Source organism: Phaseolus vulgaris, chromosome 3, assembly GCF_000499845.2.
Source record: "Phaseolus vulgaris cultivar G19833 chromosome 3, P. vulgaris v2.0, whole genome shotgun sequence".
NCBI classification, from domain to species: domain Eukaryota; kingdom Viridiplantae; phylum Streptophyta; class Magnoliopsida; order Fabales; family Fabaceae; genus Phaseolus; species Phaseolus vulgaris.
In genome coordinates this window covers 37,207,878-37,229,687 of record NC_023757.2, presented here as the reverse complement: position 1 = coordinate 37,229,687, position 21,810 = coordinate 37,207,878, and the positions used below count along the sequence as shown (strand labels likewise).

The window sequence follows — 21,810 nt, the reverse complement described above, 5'->3', positions numbered from 1 at the left end:
GAATTTTAATTTGTTTTTTTGAGAAAATGGAAATTTTAATTTGATCTCTAACTTGGTAAAAAAATAATAATTCATTTAATCTTTTGAAATCTTTAGTTTCCTTTTTTTTTTCATTTTAAATGGTTTTTATGTGTGGTTTTCATGTATCTGAGATTTAAACTCCTGGATGTATATTAGTCTACATTGATATGCTCAATTTGCAAACAAGGTATATGGATAACTCTTTTTAGGAGTAACTCAACTTTTCAAAAAATTTATAATTTTGAATTTTTTTTCTAAAAAAACATAATATAAAAAGCGACTTAAATTGTTAAGTTATTTTGAGAGAACAAAATATTGTATATATAATATTTATAATTTCGTGTTGAATCGAATCTTCAATTAGATGCTTATTATTGAATTAATGATATTATTTATTTTGACCAGTTTTTTAAGGAATATTATAGAAAGAGATGCTGTAGTGATGAAATAGAGATTATACAAGTATATATATATATATTTTTTTTTATATATATATTTTTTTAAAATATATATATATATATATATATATATATATAAGGTTTATATAAATGTTTTAAAGTTGAGATAAATTGTGTGTACGTGATATACATAATTTAATAATAAACCTTTAAAAAATTATTTTTATTACTTTAAACATATCTTGTATTGTTTGATTATGTTTGAAAATTCGTTATTGTGAGAATAATATGAGTATTTGAATATTTTGATTGGAATGAAATAAAGTTGTGTGTCGGTTGAAAAAGATTGAATGTTTGATTAAAATTGAATTTAAAGTGGTATATTTTAATTTACATTGAAGATAAGACCATTAAAATAAAAAATTTCCCCTCTTAATTTTTCGTAACTTTCTTTTTATTTGATTTCTTGAATTTAAATGAGATTATATGATATTATAATTAATTGTATACTATGTTTAGCAAAGTATGTGTTATGAATTATGTGAATTTTATTTTATATTGAGATTCTGGAAATCATTGTATTTAGATATTAAAAATAATATGGATTATATGAATTGATTAGGTGTATGTATAAAGTTTATGAATTGATATATATTTATAATTAAGGAATAAGTGTATATGATGATATGCTACATGAACCATTATTATAAAGAAAATATCTTTATTTTATTTTCTATTATTTAAATTTACATATATTAGGATACTATGTGGTAGGTGGTGAATGAAATAAGAGTGATTTAGATTCGTAGAACACGTATGGATGAAATGTTAAATTTAAAAAATATTTGTTGGATTTCTAACCATTCTAACACGATTCTAACCTAATTTTTAAAAGAAAAAATACATTAATTCTTTAAAAATTCAAACTTATTGTACAAATTTTTAGTATGATTATAAAAATAAGAAACAAATCCTTTTGAACCAGCCATGAAAAACATATTTCTGCTAAAAAAAATTGAAATATACTTATGTACATAAATTTTTATTGTCAATTTATATAATTTATAAATTATATAATATATAAATTTGTGTCATCATATCCTACATTTTAAATTATACATATTTCTGTTTTCATATCCATATCATATTAATGTTCGTGTTAATGTGTACTGCATAGTTCTTGCACTATTGTTTTATGAGATTTTGTGCATAAAAAAATTACTCTAATCATGAGATTAAAATTACGAAAAGAATATACTAGATATATGTTAATATATAGTGAAACATGCTTAATATAATTATTGATGATATATTTATGAAAATAGATGGTCTTAAAGTTGATTTTGATTTTAAGTATTAAGTAAAAAAATCTATTAATATAAATGAGATATTTTTGCTTCACTAGTTATTTAAATTACATATATTAAGGTTTTAAGTAATGAAAACTTTTATACCATTTATTATGATACTTTATAAGAAAGACTTACTACCTTCATGTTAATATAAAAAATAAAAAAAAAACTTAGAATGAATACGCATTAAGTCATCTTAATATCATTGGAGATAAAATTGAGAATTTTATGTTAATGTTAAATTATGAGTGAGGTTTAATTTATACTTATTAAGAATTTTTTATATTAATAATATATTATGATAAGAATTATGTTATTAAATAGAATAATTTTATTTAATAATTTATAATTATTCATAATGAAAAGCTATTAATGTTATAAATAGTTGAAATTAGTTTATTTCTATGACTGTCATAACAATTCGCATCATAGGAAATCAGATATTATTATTTGTAGCATAAAAATCTTTATAATTTTATTATTTCTAAACTAATTTAAAACTTCTAATGTTTCAAAGTACTTAAATTTTAAGAATTTTTTATGATGTATTAAGATTAAAAATAAAAAACTATTAAATTGTAATTATTATTTTTACATCAAAATCAATAAACTCTTATATTACACCAAAAATTTATTTTTCAAATTTCACTAAAAAAAATCATTAAATATAAACTAATTTTAAAAATAAAATAATAATTAGTTACTATATTAAATAAATTAAACACTATAAAGTATTAAAAAATTGATATTTAAAGTAATTTTTATTATTAATAAATAATTTTTAAATTGATATTTTACAAACTATTTATTAATAATAAAAACTATTTTAAATATTAATAATTTTTTTAATTTTCAAAATAGTATATAATTTAGTTAATATAGTGATTAATTATTTTTAATTTTTAAATTAGTTTTTATTTATAATTTTTTTTAGTTTTTCTTAAAAAAAATTATATAACTAAAACGAGTTTAGACTTTAGTGACAATGATTGAAAAAAACAACTATGTTTAATAAATTAAATTGAGATCTTTGATCATTAAAAATGTTTCTTTATAAGAAAAAAAAAGTAAAAAAAAAACTGTTTATATTATGAATTAGATTTTTATTATTAAATGTAGATATATTTATTATCAGGCTCTTACATATGTGTGACTCTAATAACTTAATATTTTATAAAAAAAATTAAATACCAACCTTTTTATATTAAACTGAAACACAATTTGTGTTCTCATCTTGTGAATAATATCCTTCACTTTCACTATATTTTTAATATTAAAAAATTATTTTTATCTCAAAATGTGTTCTATACATAATTTAAAATTAGCCATTTTAATTTAGTTATTTTCTAAATTTGAATTACTTTTATTTTATTTTAATTAAAAAGTTAATAAATATACAAAATACCTACAAATTTAGCTATCAATGTTAAAAGGGACAAGACAAAACTTATGATATCATCACGACATTCATTTATATTTCTTAAACTGTGTTTCATGAATTATTAAGTTAATTTGATTCTTCGCAACTTTATCAAAGGCAATTGTCATTTTACCTTAATCTTTTAGGTCTTTCTAGTAATATTATACGGGCCCTTACAAATATACATAACTATAAAAAATAAAAATTCATAAATAATTATTTTAAATAAAAAATTAACGTAAAATACAAAATTAAATGTATTTAATTTTCTATATTTAAATAGTTTTGTTAACTGATTAATTACTGTTGATTTGTAAACGTCCCATTATGCTAAAAGCAGGTATAGAAACTAAAAAAACCCATAAAATAAATAAATAAAAACTAATTTAATTTGGTATGAAAATTGGTAATACAAGTATTAAGAAAATAAATTTTAGAAAGACACCTGACTTTAATTGAAATTCACACAAGTTAGCATGGTTTTATGAATTGAGAAACATTTTGTAGAAGATCAAATAATGACTTCTCCTATCTTTAATCATGAACTGTACTATGATGTTTGAAAATAGTGTAAGAATGCTCTCAAGTATTTCAACCTTCTTATATACTCCTTCATCTCTGCCATGCATCATTTCTTTTTCTACCAAACACAAACTTTGACCACATATTCATCTTTACATGGAATATTTCATAACACTCTCTTTTTTATCTTTATTAATAAAATAAAATAAAATACATTTTTCCTCTTGTAATATAGATTTTTGTTTCTAATACTTCAAACTTAGATTTTCTGGATGTTTATATTAAAGAAATTATTAAAATATGTTATTATTCTTTTTTACTTAACAAATGAATTTTCAACATTAATTATATTATAACATTCACGTCACTAATAAAATATGAAATATTTTAATATTTTAGTTTATATTTATATTTGAAATTCACCTAACACATAAAATAATTTGAAAACGATTTATTCTAATAATTTTTTTATTATATGTATCATGTATTTATATATATTTATATTGTCTAAAGAACATAAAAATCAATTTTACGTTGAACGAAAAATATATTTAACTCAGTATAAAGTTAGAACTAAATTACTATAATTCATATTTGTTAAAAAGGTATTGAAATTTAAAGATAAAAAGGCTTGTAAGATAATATAGATTTGGATTAGTTGATAGTAAGATGGAAGTGATGAGTAGATGAAGTGGTCCCTGTTTTGCAGGAAGATTGTTTATTTGACGTGGTTTGAAATATAAGTATGGTGGCATGATTAAGGAAAAAAGATGGAATACATAATGAGAGTAGAACAGTAATGTCCACATTAAAATATTAGTGGGGGATGGTATGATTATTCAAATTAATTTTGTGGGTTGATTTCATGTTACTCACCCTTAATCAATGCAAATCATTACCTTCTTCTCTCTTTCACCACTCAAACATTTTATGCTCATTGCCCCAACTTGGACCTTTCTTTATCAACTTTGACCTTTATCATCAACACCCCAACTTCTCCTCTCAAAACATCAATGAAGCATCTTATGTTCTTCCTTCTTCTCATCCATCACTCTTTTTTACTCTAATCATCTTTCTCAACATCCCTCATTATGTTAATCAATATTTACGTGAACTTTCAGATTTTATATACTCAAATAATCATGTTTCACAAAAAAAATTATAAATATATATAATGATTAGTAAAATACCGTCACTACAAGAAAATCATTAAATAGAACTCAAATTTAGAGACAAAAAATAATTAGTTACTCTTCTCGTACGGGGGGTTGAGACCTAGACAACTATTGATAGGATTCTTCTTTTTCCTTCTATCGGTCGGTCGTACTGTCCTTTAGTTCCTTACCTTGCAAACTCTTCGCTTTTCCTTTCTAGTCTTGACTCTCGGTTTTCTCGTAATTCAAACTCGGAGGGTACCTGCAGAAGGCAGTTCGACGCTCAAGTCAGCAAAGATGTTCGGTACTCAGTTCTTAGAGCACGATATATGATAGTGTACCTGATTCTTGGAATATGTGCTATTTATATTATCTTTGCTGGGTTTTCCTTATTGGGTCAGGTTAAGGAGTTAGACCGTATCTAGGGCTGCATTACCTAGTTCTTAATCATGGATTAGCTTCGCTAACCTTGATTGAACGTAATTGGACTTGTGTTGTCGGTCGGCCTTATGGACGTGAGCCTTTACCTCAGTCGGCCTAGTGATGGAGATCGAGACGTGACATCAATCATACAACCCTTATCGGTTCAGTTGCTATATTGACTAAATTAGATACTATTTTAGAAAAAAAAATGATTTCTAAATTAGTTTTATTATTGATAAATAATTTCTAAATTGGTATCTAGTTATAAAATTGATTTCTATTTAATAATTTTTTAGTATGGAATGTTACATATTTCAAATTCATAATATACATGTCTACAAAACTTATCACATAAAACAATTTTATAATTTTAAATTCAACTTAAAATTTATCTTTTAATAATAAATGAAACTAATATAATAAGTAAAAACAATTGACAAGAATTAACCCTTTATTTGTCCAATAAAAATATCATCGCAGCATTCTAAAAGAATGTTAATCATTTTCCAAATTTATTTCTCCTTATCACGTATTTTCTTTTGGTGTTCCCTCTCAACAGTAACAATGGTAGAAATAAAAGTTACATATAAATTTTATTTATTTTGTAACGTTAACATTCTTTCTATAGAATAAAATAAGAACTTTTTTATAACATATCATATTAATTTTAAAATCTTTAATAATTAAGAATACAATATTATTTTATATATTTCGAATAATCATATGCATGATTACAGAAAATAAATTAATTCTCTATCCACCAATAAAAAAAATAAAACACTCTAAATAATTCTTTAAAAATATTTATATGAAATGTGGTATTGAATGAAGTAAATAATCGAAGTGTAAAATTTCTAAAAGATAACTTTCGAATTAATAATATAATAAAAAAAATTTATTTACAATGTTATTTAATTATAAATTTGTTATCTCATATAATGAACTTATTGAATTTTACAACATTGTATTAAAAATAATTAAAGATAATAGTTTCAATTGTTTCATAGTCATGTCATATCCATTAAAAATTTAATGAGTAGTTTTGATATTATTATAGTAAAAAGAGAAAGAATTAAAAAGTAGAAATCAATAAAATCTCACACAATATATTTACAAATAAAAAGTATATATTTACATGTTATAATGTCTCGCTTAACTAGTATGGTAATATAAGACATCATAGTTATATAAAACTCTACTATAAATATACAATATAGGTTCTTTAATCATAATACATTATCATCAAAGCTTCTAAGATAATAATATTTAATGCTTCCATTATAACTATTATTATAGTTAGATAGTACAAAGATAACATGCAAGGAAACAATAAATGTAGAAATATATCATCACTCATAAATATTATGATTAAGTATCTATAATGTGTATATCAAGATTATGAATGTGAATCATTTAGTCACTTACCATGTCATAGTAAACATAATGTATTCTATAAAAGACTTTAACTTATAAACAAGTTTTACTAAATAATAATCATTTTTATTTAAACGACGTATTTGCTTGCATCTACAATTGTGTTTACCAAGTTATATGATTTAGAACAATTCTTAAAGAAATACACTTCAAGTAAATAAAGCTTACTATACATTTTTTACAATAAATAAAAAATCAAAATTGTCAAAAAATTTAGTCTAGCCTGAAAGAAGAAAGCAAGTATATATTGACGTGAGATTTCAATTAGTTTGTTATTAAAATTCTTTATGAATATGTATAATCTACCTATATATCGTTTTTGTTAACATATGAGTTTTGGTCTAGTCCTTCATATTTTTGTATTTTTTTTCTTTTTTTGTAATAATACTGTTTTCATGTGATGACAAATTATTGTTGTTACTTGAGGTATAAGCCTAGCTAAGATCTCAAGTTGCATAGTGATACCTAACATGAAAATTTTTATTTAATAAAAATGTATTATACTTAAAGTTACAATATTTTGTGTTTTGTGTATTTTTTTAGCCAATGATTAATTACCTTAAAATGCTTAAAAAATATAAACTATAGCATTTTAAATAATAAAAAGAAAAAGAGGGAAATTTCTAACAACAAAAAGATAATTTTTCACATTAATAATTCAATAAACAAGCCTTTATTAATATTATATCCCGAAAATACATTTAACTATTATAATACAAGTTCTACATATTTTTATACAATAACTTAGAGTTTTAAAAACATTCCTATTACATGATTAAGACTTGTAAAAATATAAATATTTACAAATTCATAGCTAAAAAAAAACTCTACAGCCTTTCAGCCTTTCTTGTACCTGTATGATCATATGCTCGTGTATATAATACAATTTTCTCAGTTCATACACAAACAAATACATGCAAGGGTAAATTATCGAAATAAAGTTTTGACACACAACATACAATTAAAATAATTAACTTGATTAGTAATTCATAATTAATTTAGTTTCCTTTTTACTCAAACACGGTCATACAAAATCCAAATATCAATCATAATAATTCGATTTCATTTCAATCCAGAGTACTTTGATTTCATTTCAATCATACTGAGTTGACATAGATTCATTTGCCTCACAGTACCTTGATTGCATATGAATCTATCATCTTCCGTAAGACTCATTAATCAAATTGTGGCCACATAAATCCATTTGTCTCATGGTACCTTGATTTCCTTTCAATCCCTAGTACCCTTTTCATTTCATTTCAATCACTGATAACATATAGATTTATTATCTTCCATAAGACTCATTAAGTATGCCTCTACCAAAGACTAACATCTAATTCACTCCAATCGGATCATGGTAAGTCCAAACATCCATACCGTGTGACTACAAGCGGTAACGGTGCATATAAACTCCCTCTTCAACTTCTCACCAATTGAAACCTTAGTCTATGTGACTTAGATCATCGGTGAAGTCAGAGGATATCTGTTAGTAGGTTTTTCATACTTAATGTACGAAAACACAACATCTCATACATTACCCCAAATGTATGACATCAAGTTCATGCAACTTTCATCAATCACATACAACATATATCATTCACATACAATGCATATCAATCACTTATACCTACATCATTTAAGATTTCTCAAATGACTTATACATGTATATTTGAAATTCATACCCATATAAACTCATAATCAAATTCAGTTTAACTAATTTTATAACCTAACATGCATACAATTATTATATTAACTTGTTATTTAAATCAACTATCTAAGATCCTATTAAAAAACATAGATAACTTCCTTTACCTGTAATTTCTTATCCCGAGGAAATTCCTGTTCAAGTAGGACAACCACTCTAAAATATAGGGACCTAAAATAAATTATTCAAACATTACCAAATTTTAGTATATTGTAAAACAAGTTAAGAGGAACACTTTAGAGTAAAAAAATAAATTTACTCTATTTGAAAATATGATCAAATAGAAATGTAGTCTGACTCCTAAGCTACTGCAGGATGTGATCAGATTTTGAAATATATGAGTTGTGGAGGAGAGATCGAAAAGAGAAGGGATAGAAAGAGAATGGGAGAGAGGTAGGATATGTGGTTTTTTCTTTCTTTCTTTTTTACAATTTCTTACAATTACAATTTTATTTAATTATAATTATATTATCTATACAATAAATCTATTGACTTCATAATATTATATTAATAAAATAAGTTAATTTTAATTGATTTATAGTCATATTATATCTATTAAAATTTTAATGACTAGTTTCAATAAAAAGGAAAAGGATTAAAAGTTATAAATCCAATATGTTTCCCATATAAAAAAAATCACATTGCATGTCATTTTATTAATAGTATATACTTTTGTTGGTGATTTTTTTATTCTTATTATAAAAATATCATCGCTTCATTTAAAACAATGTCAAAATTAGTTTTAATTTTATTTTTGTTATCTCGTATATGTTCTTTTCTAACACTCTCTACAATAACTATGGGAGAAATATATATATATATATATATAATTTTATTTTATTATAAAAATTTTATGTTATGTATCAATATGCGTATCAATATGCAATTTGATATCTCAGTTAGGCTGACACCTTAGCTGACAATAATCATTTGTCACCACATGAAAAAATATTATTAAAAAAATAAAAAAAAAGAAAGAAAATACAAGAATATGGGGGACTAGATCAAAACTCACATGCTAACAAAAACGATACATAAGTAGATTAAAGAATTCTAAGAACAAATTAATGAAAATGAAAAGGTTCCCTATGAATAAATTCTAAATTTAACCAATTTATTAGCACATGCATTTCCTTCACGAAAAATATGAGGAACCCTAAACCTGATTTTCCTAAAGTAATTAAAATAAGTTATATATATATATATGAAAAGAACTTTATATTCCTTAGTACCAACAATGGAGTTTATTCTAAAGATTTAATAATTAAAAAAAAATCATGTAAACGTTAAATCTCTATCGATCAACAATAAAATAAAAACACTAGAAAATTCTTCAAAAAATTCATAAAAAAAATCTAATTTTTGCCTTAGTAATTCATTAAAAACATCTTTATTCAAAATATTTAAGTATAATTATATTATCTCATATAATAAATTTATTGACTTCTATAATATTATATTGATAAAATTAAAGATAAGTTTAATTTATTGATAATCACATCATATTTATTACTACTTTAATAATTGGTTCTATATTCATATCATAAAAAGAAAAAGAATATCAAAATATAAATTAATAAAATATCATAAGATATGTTTGTAACATCCCTATATTTTCCCATATCTAATAACCATAATTTGTATGAAATATTAAAATAAATAAAAATAATAATACAAATATATTTGCAACTCTTTCATATAATGTTTCAAATTATCTCTCTCTTTATAAGACTTGAAACATTTACATAAAATTAAAAACAAAATTTCAAAAGAAAATAAACATTTTCCATCATCCATCTTCTCACCGAGAAATTTTATCACTTGTAATATCATCTGCTCCCGTGTAAAATACACAATCATCACAGATCAAAGAAAAACAACCACAAAACAAAGCAAAGGGTAAGCTAGGTATTTTTAAAACTTATAACATAATATAACTTTAAACATCCACATAAATTCATCCTTTCTCATGCATTCCACATAGCCATCAAGTGTCTATCAACAATTTCAATATTCATCTTTCTCATGTCAGTTTCTACTGACTCATAACACATAGACACTTGACTCATACTTCCGGAAGATTCGTGCGTTGACCTAGACTCAGACCTGCACCTGTCATACTACATCACTGTCAAATCCACACAGCTATGCGCATAATTAATCTCAATATCATATCTCTCCCAGTATGACAGGGTTAACTCATATAACAGGTCAAGTTAGTTATCTTTCAAACAACTTACCCATTCATATGAACCTCCTTCGACTCTCACCACCTGAATAACTTCATCTATATGATTCCATTATCTCAGTAGAGTCAGGATATCTCCTTCTAGATGAATCCCTAGTCAATGCACATCCTAAACAATCTTAACACGGTATTTTCTTTCCTGAAAATATTATGTCTTGATTAAAATTCATATTTTGAACCTCATAATATCCAACATCAAACAATTAAATCATACCAATGTTTAGAATATTCAAAATACACAACAATTCATTGACTAATCATATAAATGTCTAATTAAAGAGATTTTCAATTAACTATACATGAAATAAAAGTTTACATACTTTATAAGAAAAACTATATAGAAATAAATAAATCAATCTTTTAAAAGAAAATAAAAATTAGTTTAATATTTTTATTTTCATTTATTTATTTATTATTATTATTTTAAAACTCTAGCTTGAGCTAGAAATTCGCCAGAGAGCAACCAAAATTTTAGCTTGAGCAAGAATTCGCTAGCTTGAGCTAAAATCCACCAGAGAGCACCCAAAATTTTAGCTTGAGCTAAAATTCGCTAGCTTCGGCTAAAATCCTCTAGAGAGCACCCAAAATTTTAGCTTAACACCCATAATTCTTTAGCTTGAGCTAGAACTTGGTAGCTTGAGCGAAATCTGCAGAAAAATTCTGCATAACTTAATATACTTATTAGATTATAAATCAATATCTCATTCAATTCATAAATTATAAATCTACACATTACATTGACAGTTACTGTTCAGCATGATACAATCACTCTCATTGAATCATTGAGCTATTATGTCCATCTATACATATATATGATTTCTAATTCCAAAACCATTTAAATCAAATAACCAATTCTCAATCACAACACTTTCAATTTCAATCAAACTACAATCTACTCAAAACAAGAAATCTTGCAACAAAATTTGGAATTGGTGATCACATCACACTCACATTCAAATCTTCTAACCTAGGGTTCTTTTGAAGATTTTAAACTAGCTTCCCTTACCTGGACTTTAGCAGATGCTCACTAAGAGCTCCAAACCCACCAAAAGCTTAAGGATACCTTAACTTGCACCACAGAGTCCTGATCACAAATCCAACTATATCACTAAGACCCTGAGCTAACAGAGACTAATTCTGAAGATAAAAACCTCACATGCGAACTTAAACTAAAAGGCAACCTAATCAGGTCAAAACTAACTCAAATGAAAAGGAGCCAAGAAAGAACTTACTCTATCTAAGATTTTGATCGGTCAATCTTGTAGAGTTCACTGCCAAGAGTCCAATGGCAGACTCCGATCGTTGATCTGATGAACGAGGAGGTCGAAATTTTAGTGAGAAGGTAGAGGAAAGGAAAATGAGTTTTTAGAGAGATGATGGTTCTTTTAAAATGAAACCTGAATAACTAAATTTCTATTTATATAGCTTTTTCACTTTAATAATAAAATATTCAGGTACCATTTTAATTGTACCATTTATACTCTAAGATTATTTTTCTCGGTCCTTACAATGTTTATTAAATAAAATAATCACATTTACATATCATTTTATAAATAGTATATAATTTGGTCGTTGCCCATTCTTCTTCTTATAAAAGTACTGTTGCATTATTTTAAAAGAATGTCAAATTACTTCTCAATTTTATTTGTCATTGTTCCATGTACTTGTTGATCTCTCTCTACAATAGTTAACATAATTCTCATTGGCACATAATGTTGATTATAAAACTGATATAGTAAATAAAAAATTAATTAATATACAAAATATTTATCAAATAATGGAAGTAGAGATAAAAAAGATTAAAAAAAACACTAGAAACATGTATTCTTTATGCAAGATAAACTAATTATAGAGTTATTGTAAATTTTTTTTCTTTTTATGTGTTAACATAATTGTATAACATGATTTTGAATTTAAAACTATTTACTAAATTTAGAAAACACGTGAATTGATTTATATGTTCCAAGATTCATGGCACATGGCCTTTCTTCTAATTTGTTCTCTTTTCTTTATTTTTATTTCATTTCTTCATTTTTATTTAACTCTCCAAGTCTAAACTCCTATTATTTCTTTAAGTTTCTCATACTAATTCTTAACTCCTTCAACCTAGTCCTGTAGTGTAGTTGACAAGTCCATGATTACTTTTATTTGAATAAATTTTAATTTATAGTAAGTGTCTTTTTATTTTTAAAAATCTCTCAATTCTTTTACCGATAGTATTTTAGTTCAATATTGGTTAGGTTATTTGAGAAAAATAATTTGCTTAACTAGTTATATTCTTGATTGAAATTTGGTGTATTTCGTTTATATGGATTATAATGGAAGTTATTTAAAACTTTATTTAATTATTGATTTGAGTATGTATTGTTGAATTGCTGGTTTATGTATTAAAATTGAATTGGATGGATGTTGATCATTACATTACATGAATTTTTTTAACTGGGTAATGATTTATAAGGGTTAAAATGAGTATTTTTAACCATTTTTACATAATTTATGCTTTCTAATATTAGGTATAAAAAAAGAGAGTATATTTTGAACCTACTAGATGCTTTTTTTATTAAAATTGATTTTAGGTAAATTTTAAGTTTTATGTAAAAAATATTGTTTTATGTAATTTTCGTTTTAAGTGAATATTGTCGAACAATACTCAAGCGATAATTTTAACCTTATGAACAAAGGATTATTGCTCAAGTGAAATAGTGATGGTGATAATCCCTTCTTTTTATAAGTTCTTTATTGGAGTGATGATTGATCACTTAAATTATGATAAAAGAATTTTAGGTGAGTCCATGTATAATCAAGTTCAAATGAGTTTGGAGTAACATGAGATAAATTCATGTTTTATTTGAATTTATTGTTCAAATATTGGCAAGGCACTTGCAAGACACTCAAATGATATATATATATATATATATATATATATATAAGTTTTTACTTCAACAACACTATCTCAACAATGAAATTCTAGTGCATTCATTTATACTATAAATCGCTCAAACAATATTTTTGGAGTCTAAGTTTTTGTTAGTTAAATAATAAAATATAATAATAATATACTACTATGTTGTATTGATGTGAATAATTATTTATTGTAAACACTTATGATGTAATTGAGATATTAGATAATGAAAATGATGAAAAGTCCTTACGCACCCAAATATTTGTAGATGTAATGAACTTCATATTTTATTTTGTGATATTTTTGAAACCAAATTCTTCAATTAAGTTATATATATATATATATAATACATAATTTTAGAAAGACAAATGTTTATTATTATTATTTTTTTGTTCTTTTGTGCTTAAGTCCATTGTAAATTCATTGTGCATAAAAATGTATAAAAAATATAACATGTCATTTATATGAAATGGTGCATTATTAATTATTTTTAATAGCTTATCCTTTCTATGGTCATGTTTTAAAATTATTGTGTCTACTTACACAAAGAGACAATATAGATACATGTGTAATATAATATCTAGTTAGAATAACGTCAACATAATTTGTAGTTTTTAATAAAATATTATTTCTAGCTTATTTTAAAACTAAATATATTTACTGTTTTCTTAATCCATATTAAAAATCTTTAATTGTGATGATACAAATAAATAAATAAATAAATGTAATAAAATATAATATTTATAGAAATAGAAAAGATTATGTGAGTAACATAAAGTGGAGCTTGTTACGAACAAAATTAGAACTTGGCATTGGTTCACGTGATGCGACAAAGAAGCCGCAGGGCTCAAAACCCGAAATTGAAATTGAAATCGAAAATAGTTTTAAAGTGAGAATGGTGGCGAAAGAGAGGGTCCACATGGTAGATTCTAGGTTACTGCCACTATGCATTAAGGTGGGAAAATGGGGGTAGAAATAAACCATTTTCCAAGTTTGAAAGTCAAACATATGCACTATATTCTACCAAGAACCCTAACTAACCCATTCAAATAATATTAATCATAACACAATTATTTAAGTTTTTTGGGGGACTGAAGGAAGGGTGGGTTGTGAAACCACCAATATAAAGTAAAGATGCTGGTAACAACTACCCAACCAAAGCTCTTTTCTGCTTTTCTAGTACCAAAACAACATTGATTTCACCACATCATAACTTTCATAAAACACACTCATACATATTCGACCACACCAAGACAACATATTATGGAGCAGAAAAGGAACTGTTCTGTTGGTGATAAATTCATGTTTTACATTTTATTCTCTTTTTAATCGGTTGCATTGTTTTTTCAACATCTAATTTATTTTAATCTTGTTTTTCATAAAGATATCACTTGATTGACAACTCTACAAATGCAAACACATGGCACTCACAATTTTATAAACTAATTACACGTTATTGACAAGAAAAGTATCTACCATTATTTGATATTGTTTTGAAAAATTGTATTAATACACAATTTGATATCATGTATATAATGCATTTAATTGGTAATCATTATATGATACATGCATGTTTACTTGAATGATATCTTCTTTTCGATTACAAATGAAGTATTTTACATGTGTTTATAAGTATTTGTATTATATCTCTTATGTAAGATGTAGAAAATAATTTTAGAATCAAATGATATAAAATTAAAATAATATTTAATATTTTATTATTAATATAAAAAATGATGTAATAAAATTTAATTATTTAAATTTTATTTTAAAATAATCATCATCTTTTTAAATGAGTTTTTATCTTTCTTTATTTTATTTTTTCTTTGTATTTTTTTTATCTTATCAATCTTACGTCATGTTTGAACTCCTAACAGTTATTAGAATAAAATTGTATAATTAAAATTTTGATTAAAGTAAGTTCAATTCTGCTCATTTTTTTTAAACAATTTTGAATTTTGTTGTGTAGTAGGTACACGTGTCTTGCATTTGAGGTATTTTGTCCTAGTATTAGTCTTTATTGGTTCAAGATTATAATTATGTGATTAGATAATAAATCAAGGTCTTGTAGTGCAAGTTAGGTTATCCTTATTTTTAGGAGTTGAAACTCTTTGTGAGTATTTATCATTTGTAAGAAAATATAGTTTTATCTTTCGATAAAACTTTATGTTAAATGATATGGATGTAAAAGTACATTGTCACAAGTTCTAAATTTTCTGTTGGAGGGTTTGTTTTGTTATTGTTAAGTGACATTATTTTATGAAAATTGTTTGAAGTTTAAACAATTTGATAAATGGTTGATTGTTTAAATTGATTACGGGATGTATTTCAAAATTTAAATCTTTGATTTATTTATCAAATTATGATTTAAATGAGAATACTTGTATATATAAATCAAGACATTATGGATTTAGGATAAATTTTACTTTTGGGATTGTTCTATCTGGTTAAGTGAAATTTAAAAAACAATTGTTTTTAAAAGATTGTTTGATGATTGTTTATTATTTTAATTAAATTATATATAAATTTTAATTATACATGTATTTTGAAATATTGATTTTATGTATTTATGTGATTATTTTTACATTTTTAAATTGTTATTAAAAAATTAAATTTATGTGTGATTAAATAATATATTGATGTGTAATATAAATTGTGTGAAAATAAAGTAAATATTTTATTGAGATGTGTAGGTGAGATTTTAATCATTTTAATTAATAAATATTGGTTGTAAATAAAAAAAATCAGAATTTTTCTATTACGAATATAGTTAAGATTACTCTTCGCTACGAGATAAAGAATAATTTTTTTTACTGATTATACTATGGTATACATTGTAAAAGAAAAGATAGTTTAAAAGTTTAAGATAAATTGAATTAGAAACAAATAATCCTGTGACTCGTAAGAAAGGCTCTCCATATTTGAATAAATTATTAATGTAATTAATATTTTAAAGCATAATATCATAAAAAGTTTACGCGTGCAAATTTATCGAGTGAATTTTTTTATATGTGGTCCCATGTAAACATTTTAAGTAGAACTGATTTTTTATTTATTTATTTGCTATTGGTACGGATTTCAAAACCCTAAATGATTTGATTAAATTACACAATTCATTGCTGTTTATGTGAATTAACTTTGTAATTAAAATTGATATAGTTTTAAATAATCCTTTCTTTAAAATTTTAATTATTAATCATTTTAAAAATGAACACATGTTAATTTAAGCAGTGAATAAATGTAGTATGGCAGAGGTTTGTGTAAAAACGAGAATAAGAAATCATTTATTTTCCTCATATAATAATGATATCAGTTTGAAAAGAGACTTTTCTTTGTTTCTTTTTTTTCTTTTCTTTTCTCGAAATGGTGATAAACACCCTCCCTCCCTCAACATAGAATCATTGAATTCACACCAATAAATCTGATATATTCACACCATAACCAACCGTCTCCTCAATGAGTTCAGTTACTTCCCATTTATGAAGAGGAAGCACTGCACTGTTCACATTTGTTTCCCAGTAAACACTGCACTGCATGTTGCGCTGTCTCTGCCTCTTTTGAAGGGGGAAAAGGCCCTCTTGAAAACTAAGTCTCTACACAAAAAGTGCTGCCACAGAACCAAAGCATCACAGCTTTTCCGCAACCTTGAGTCTAGACAAAGCCAATAGTTTGCTTCTTGCATCGGTTGTTTCTTTATTTATCCTTCTTTTTGTTGGCTTTTGGGGGATCCTCGCATCCAGACAAACTTGTTCACATTCTCTTGTTTATAGTCCACAATCTTCCTGTTATCTCAGTGGCTTTGTTTTTCTTAAAAAGTACCATTAGTTTTATAGGCTCGTGCTGTGTACTTTTACTCTTTCAACTACCGTGTCCTTTAGCCTGTGTTGTGTCCTTCTATGCTATATTATGCTGTAAAAAAGTTGTTTCCCTGGCTCAGATTTTTCTTACTGTAAACAATCCACACTGGATGATATGTTTTGAATCTGTTCTGGTGCTTTGCATCTTTTGCAAGTAGCAGACATCACTCCTTGATGGGGTTGGGAGTGTTTGGTTCTGTTCTGGTTTTGGCACTCTTATTCAAGCATTTGGCATCTCAGCAACCAAATACCGATGGGTTCTTTGTATCGGAGTTCTTGAAAAATATGAGTTTAACATCCTCAAAAGCCTACGATTTCTCTGCTTCTGTCTGTTCATGGCAAGGGGTTTCTTGTGATGCCGATAGAGAACATGTTGTTGACTTGGTCTTTTCCGGTATGGACCTCTCTGGCACTATACCTGATAACACCATAGGCAAGCTAGGCAAACTTCAATTTTTGGATCTTAGCCACAACAAAATCACTGGCTTGCCTTCAGATTTTTGGAGCTTAAGCTCCCTCAAGAACCTTAACCTCTCCTCGAATCATATTTCTGGTTCATTGACTAGCAACATTGCCAACTTTGGTTTGCTAGAAAGCATTGACTTGTCCAGCAACAATTTCTCTGAGGAAATTCCTGAAGCTGTCTGCTCACTGCCGAGTCTACGGGTCTTCAAACTCGACCACAACAGGTTTGCACACAACATACCTTCTGGGATTCTCAAGTGCCAGTCTCTAGTTTCAATTGATCTTTCATCAAATCAGCTCAATGGAACACTACCAGAAGGTTTTGGTGCTGCTTTTCCTAAGCTTAGGATATTGAACCTTGCTGGGAATAATTTGTACGGTCGTGTTTCAGATATTTCTGGGTTGAAGTCCATTGCTAATCTCAACATATCAGGGAATTCGTTTCAGGGTTCCATTGTGGACGTGTTTCAGGGAAGGTTGGAGGTTCTGGACATTAGCAGAAACCAATTTCAAGGCCACATTCCACAGGTACTGTACAACTTTAGTGGTTACAATTGGTCTCATTTAGTTTACCTGGATTTGTCAGAGAATAAGCTTAGTGGGGAGTTTTTTCAAAATTTGAACGAGTCCTTGTTGAATTTAAAGCACATTAATCTTGCTCAGAATAGATTTACCATACAGAAATTGCCCCAAATTGAAATGCTACTGAATTTGGAATATCTGAACTTGTCCAAAACTAGCCTTGTCGGTGAAATTCCTGGTAAAATCTCACAATTAAGCAATTTGAATGCACTTGATCTTTCTTTGAATCATCTGAGTGGGAAAATTCCTTCACTGAGGAATGAAAAGCTCCAAGTCCTAGACCTCTCAAACAACAATTTGACCGGAGCAGTCCCTCAATCTGTCTTGGACAAACTCCCACGGATGGAGAAATACAACTTCTCTTATAATAACCTAACCCTTTGTGCTTCTGAAATCAAACCTGAGATCCTGCAAACAGCATTCTTTGGATCATTGAACAGTTGTCCAATTGCTGTAAACCCGCGACTCTTCAAAAGAAGAGACACTGGACACACGGGAATGAAGCTAGCTCTGGCACTGACCTTCTCAATGATCTTTGTGCTTGCTGGGCTTTTGTTTCTAGCATTTGGCTGCAGAAGGAAAACAAAAATGTGGGAATTCAAGCAATCTTCGTACAAAGAGGAACAAAACATTTCAGGTCCCTTTTCATTCCAGACTGATTCAACGACATGGGTGGCTGATGTTAAGCAAGCAACATCAGTCCCAGTAGTAATCTTTGAGAAGCCATTGTTGAATATCACATTTGCAGACCTCTTGGCTGCAACTTCCAACTTTGACAGGGGCACCCTTTTGGCTGAGGGGAAATTTGGGCCAGTCTATAGAGGATTTCTACCTGGTGGTATTCATGTGGCAGTTAAAGTTTTGGTTGTTGGTTCTACATTAACAGATGAGGAGGCTGCAAGAGAGCTAGAGTTTCTTGGTAGAATCAAGCACCCGAATCTTGTTCCTTTAACTGGATATTGTGTAGCTGGGGACCAAAGAATTGCCATATATGATTACATGGAGAATGGTAACTTGCAAAACCTGCTTTACGACCTGCCACTTGGGGTACAAAGCACAGATGATTGGAGCACAGACACATGGGAAGAAGCTGACAACAATGGAATTCAAAATGCTGGCTCTGAAGGGCTACTCACATCTTGGAGATTTCGCCACAAGATAGCCCTTGGCACGGCTCGAGCATTGGCATTTTTGCATCACGGTTGCTCCCCTCCAATAATCCACAGAGCAGTTAAGGCTAGCAGTGTTTATTTGGACTATGACTTGGAGCCAAGGTTGTCTGATTTTGGACTGGCCAAGATTTTTGGAAGTGGCTTGGATGATGAAATTGCGCGTGGCTCACCTGGTTATGTTCCACCAGAGTTTACTCAACCAGAATTGGACACCCCAACCCCAAAATCTGATGTGTACTGTTTTGGGGTGGTGCTCTTTGAGCTAGTAACTGGAAAGAAGCCAGTTGGAGATGAGTACCCTGATGATAAAGAGGCAACTTTGGTGAGTTGGGTGAGAGGACTTGTGAGAAAGAACCAAGCTTCAAGAGCTATTGATCCAAAAATTCGTGACACAGGACCAGATGAACAAATGGAAGAGGCTCTTAAGATTGCTTATCTTTGCACTGCTGACCATCCCTTCAAACGACCAAGCATGCAACAGATAGTTGGACTTCTAAAGGATATTGAACCTACTGCTGATTAGTTAGCATGATGAGAATGAGTTAGGTCCTTTTCTTTCATTGCATTTTCCTTTTCATTTTTTTCTTTCTTGAGAGCTTTTCTCGTGCTTCCTCGGAGAAAATGTAAAGCAGTTATGAGTTCTTCAATGTTGATCTCTTTTCATTTACCCCCACCACTTCTGCTAAATGAACAAAACTTTGATGATGAATATACATTCAACTATAACTTGTCATTTTCCTAATATTGTTTTGATGTTGTTTTTATGTCAGATTTTAGCTGCAGTTGACGTTATTATATAATAAGTATCATAACATTAAGAAACCATTCTCTGTTTATGTTTTAAAACATTCAATCAAATGTTAGACAAAAATAAGGATATATAGTCAGAATTAATTGATAAAACAATTACATTTGTAAATGTTGAGAGAAACACATGCTGATTTGATAAGTAAATGATTTTCTATAAAAGGTTTGTCAGAGATAAGTAGAGTTGAAGGCAAGGCAGATGCAAGAACCCCCAACTGGCAAAACCATCACAGAGAAAGTCTACACAAATTTGTTATTTTAAAGATTAAAGGAATATCAATGTCATTTTATTAAAAACGATAAAGAAAATTAATGTGTATTTTAAAATTTGAATGGATGTGACTGTCATATAGAATAATTATGGGATAATTTAGTGCATTTTTCTCATAAATGAACATAAATTCTAATGACCATTTTAAAATACCTCTTTCTATATCATGTATCATATTACAACCCATGCAGAATGGTAATTTTTTTGCATCAATTACAACAACACTCGTTGGGAGAAATTTATAAAATATTACAAATTTATCAGTTTGTTTCAATTTACATTGGTTATTTTCCATGTATAAAGTTGTATAAAATACTTTTTTAGTATTGAAATATACGAATTTTTAACTCTTAACTAATTATTTTTAAATAGTTATTATAATTAAACATAATTAACCTTAATTTTTTATTGATTAATTTTACTAATATAAATTTCTTCATTATTTATTTATTTGACATATTCTAAAAAATATTTATTTTTTTAAGAAACCAAAGTGAAAAAGTAAAATCTCTTCCCACTTTTATTTTAAGTTACAATTGAAAACATTTCTTATATAGTTCACTTTTTATTTTATTTCAAATAAATAATAATTTTTCCATTATTTCTCTATGTTTAATACTCTTATAAATAACATGTAAAGTATATACAATAAAATTTGCACAGTAATAGGAGATTTTAATAGTTTACACAAAACATTAAACTTATACCTTGTTATATTGTCAAACATAAGAAAAAAAACAGTGAAGTTAACACTTATAACTAATTATAATTTTATAAACATTATTTTATCATTGGATTATAACTGATTTGATTTTATTTTATGAACCGTTATCAGTGCCACAAATATATGTTTGTTATTGTTGAAAATGGGGGTAAAAGACAAGCTGTGTGAATGAGAAAAGTCACAAGATATTGACATTTGAATAAATGGAAGTGGAGTACAACTGGAACTATTTTTGTCAACAAATAAACCAGTCAAAACCAAATAAATTATTCTCTGCCATCAAATTTGTCATATATATAAATAAATAATGTACAAGCAAAATTAATGTGCTAAAAAGAATATGTTAAATTTAA

At 26.6% G+C, this 21,810-nt stretch overlaps 1 protein-coding gene across 1 annotated transcript; it reads left to right on the top strand.

The window, feature by feature from the left end:
- The first annotated feature begins 16,856 nt into the window (after positions 1-16,856).
- LOC137807445 (probable LRR receptor-like serine/threonine-protein kinase At2g24230) lies at positions 16,857-20,397 on the top strand. Its single transcript, XM_068608091.1, has one exon. The coding sequence runs from the start codon at positions 17,611-17,613 to the stop codon at positions 20,176-20,178; it is 2,568 nt and encodes an 855-aa protein (XP_068464192.1). The 5' UTR covers positions 16,857-17,610; the 3' UTR covers positions 20,179-20,397.
- The last annotated feature ends 1,413 nt before the right edge of the window (positions 20,398-21,810 follow it).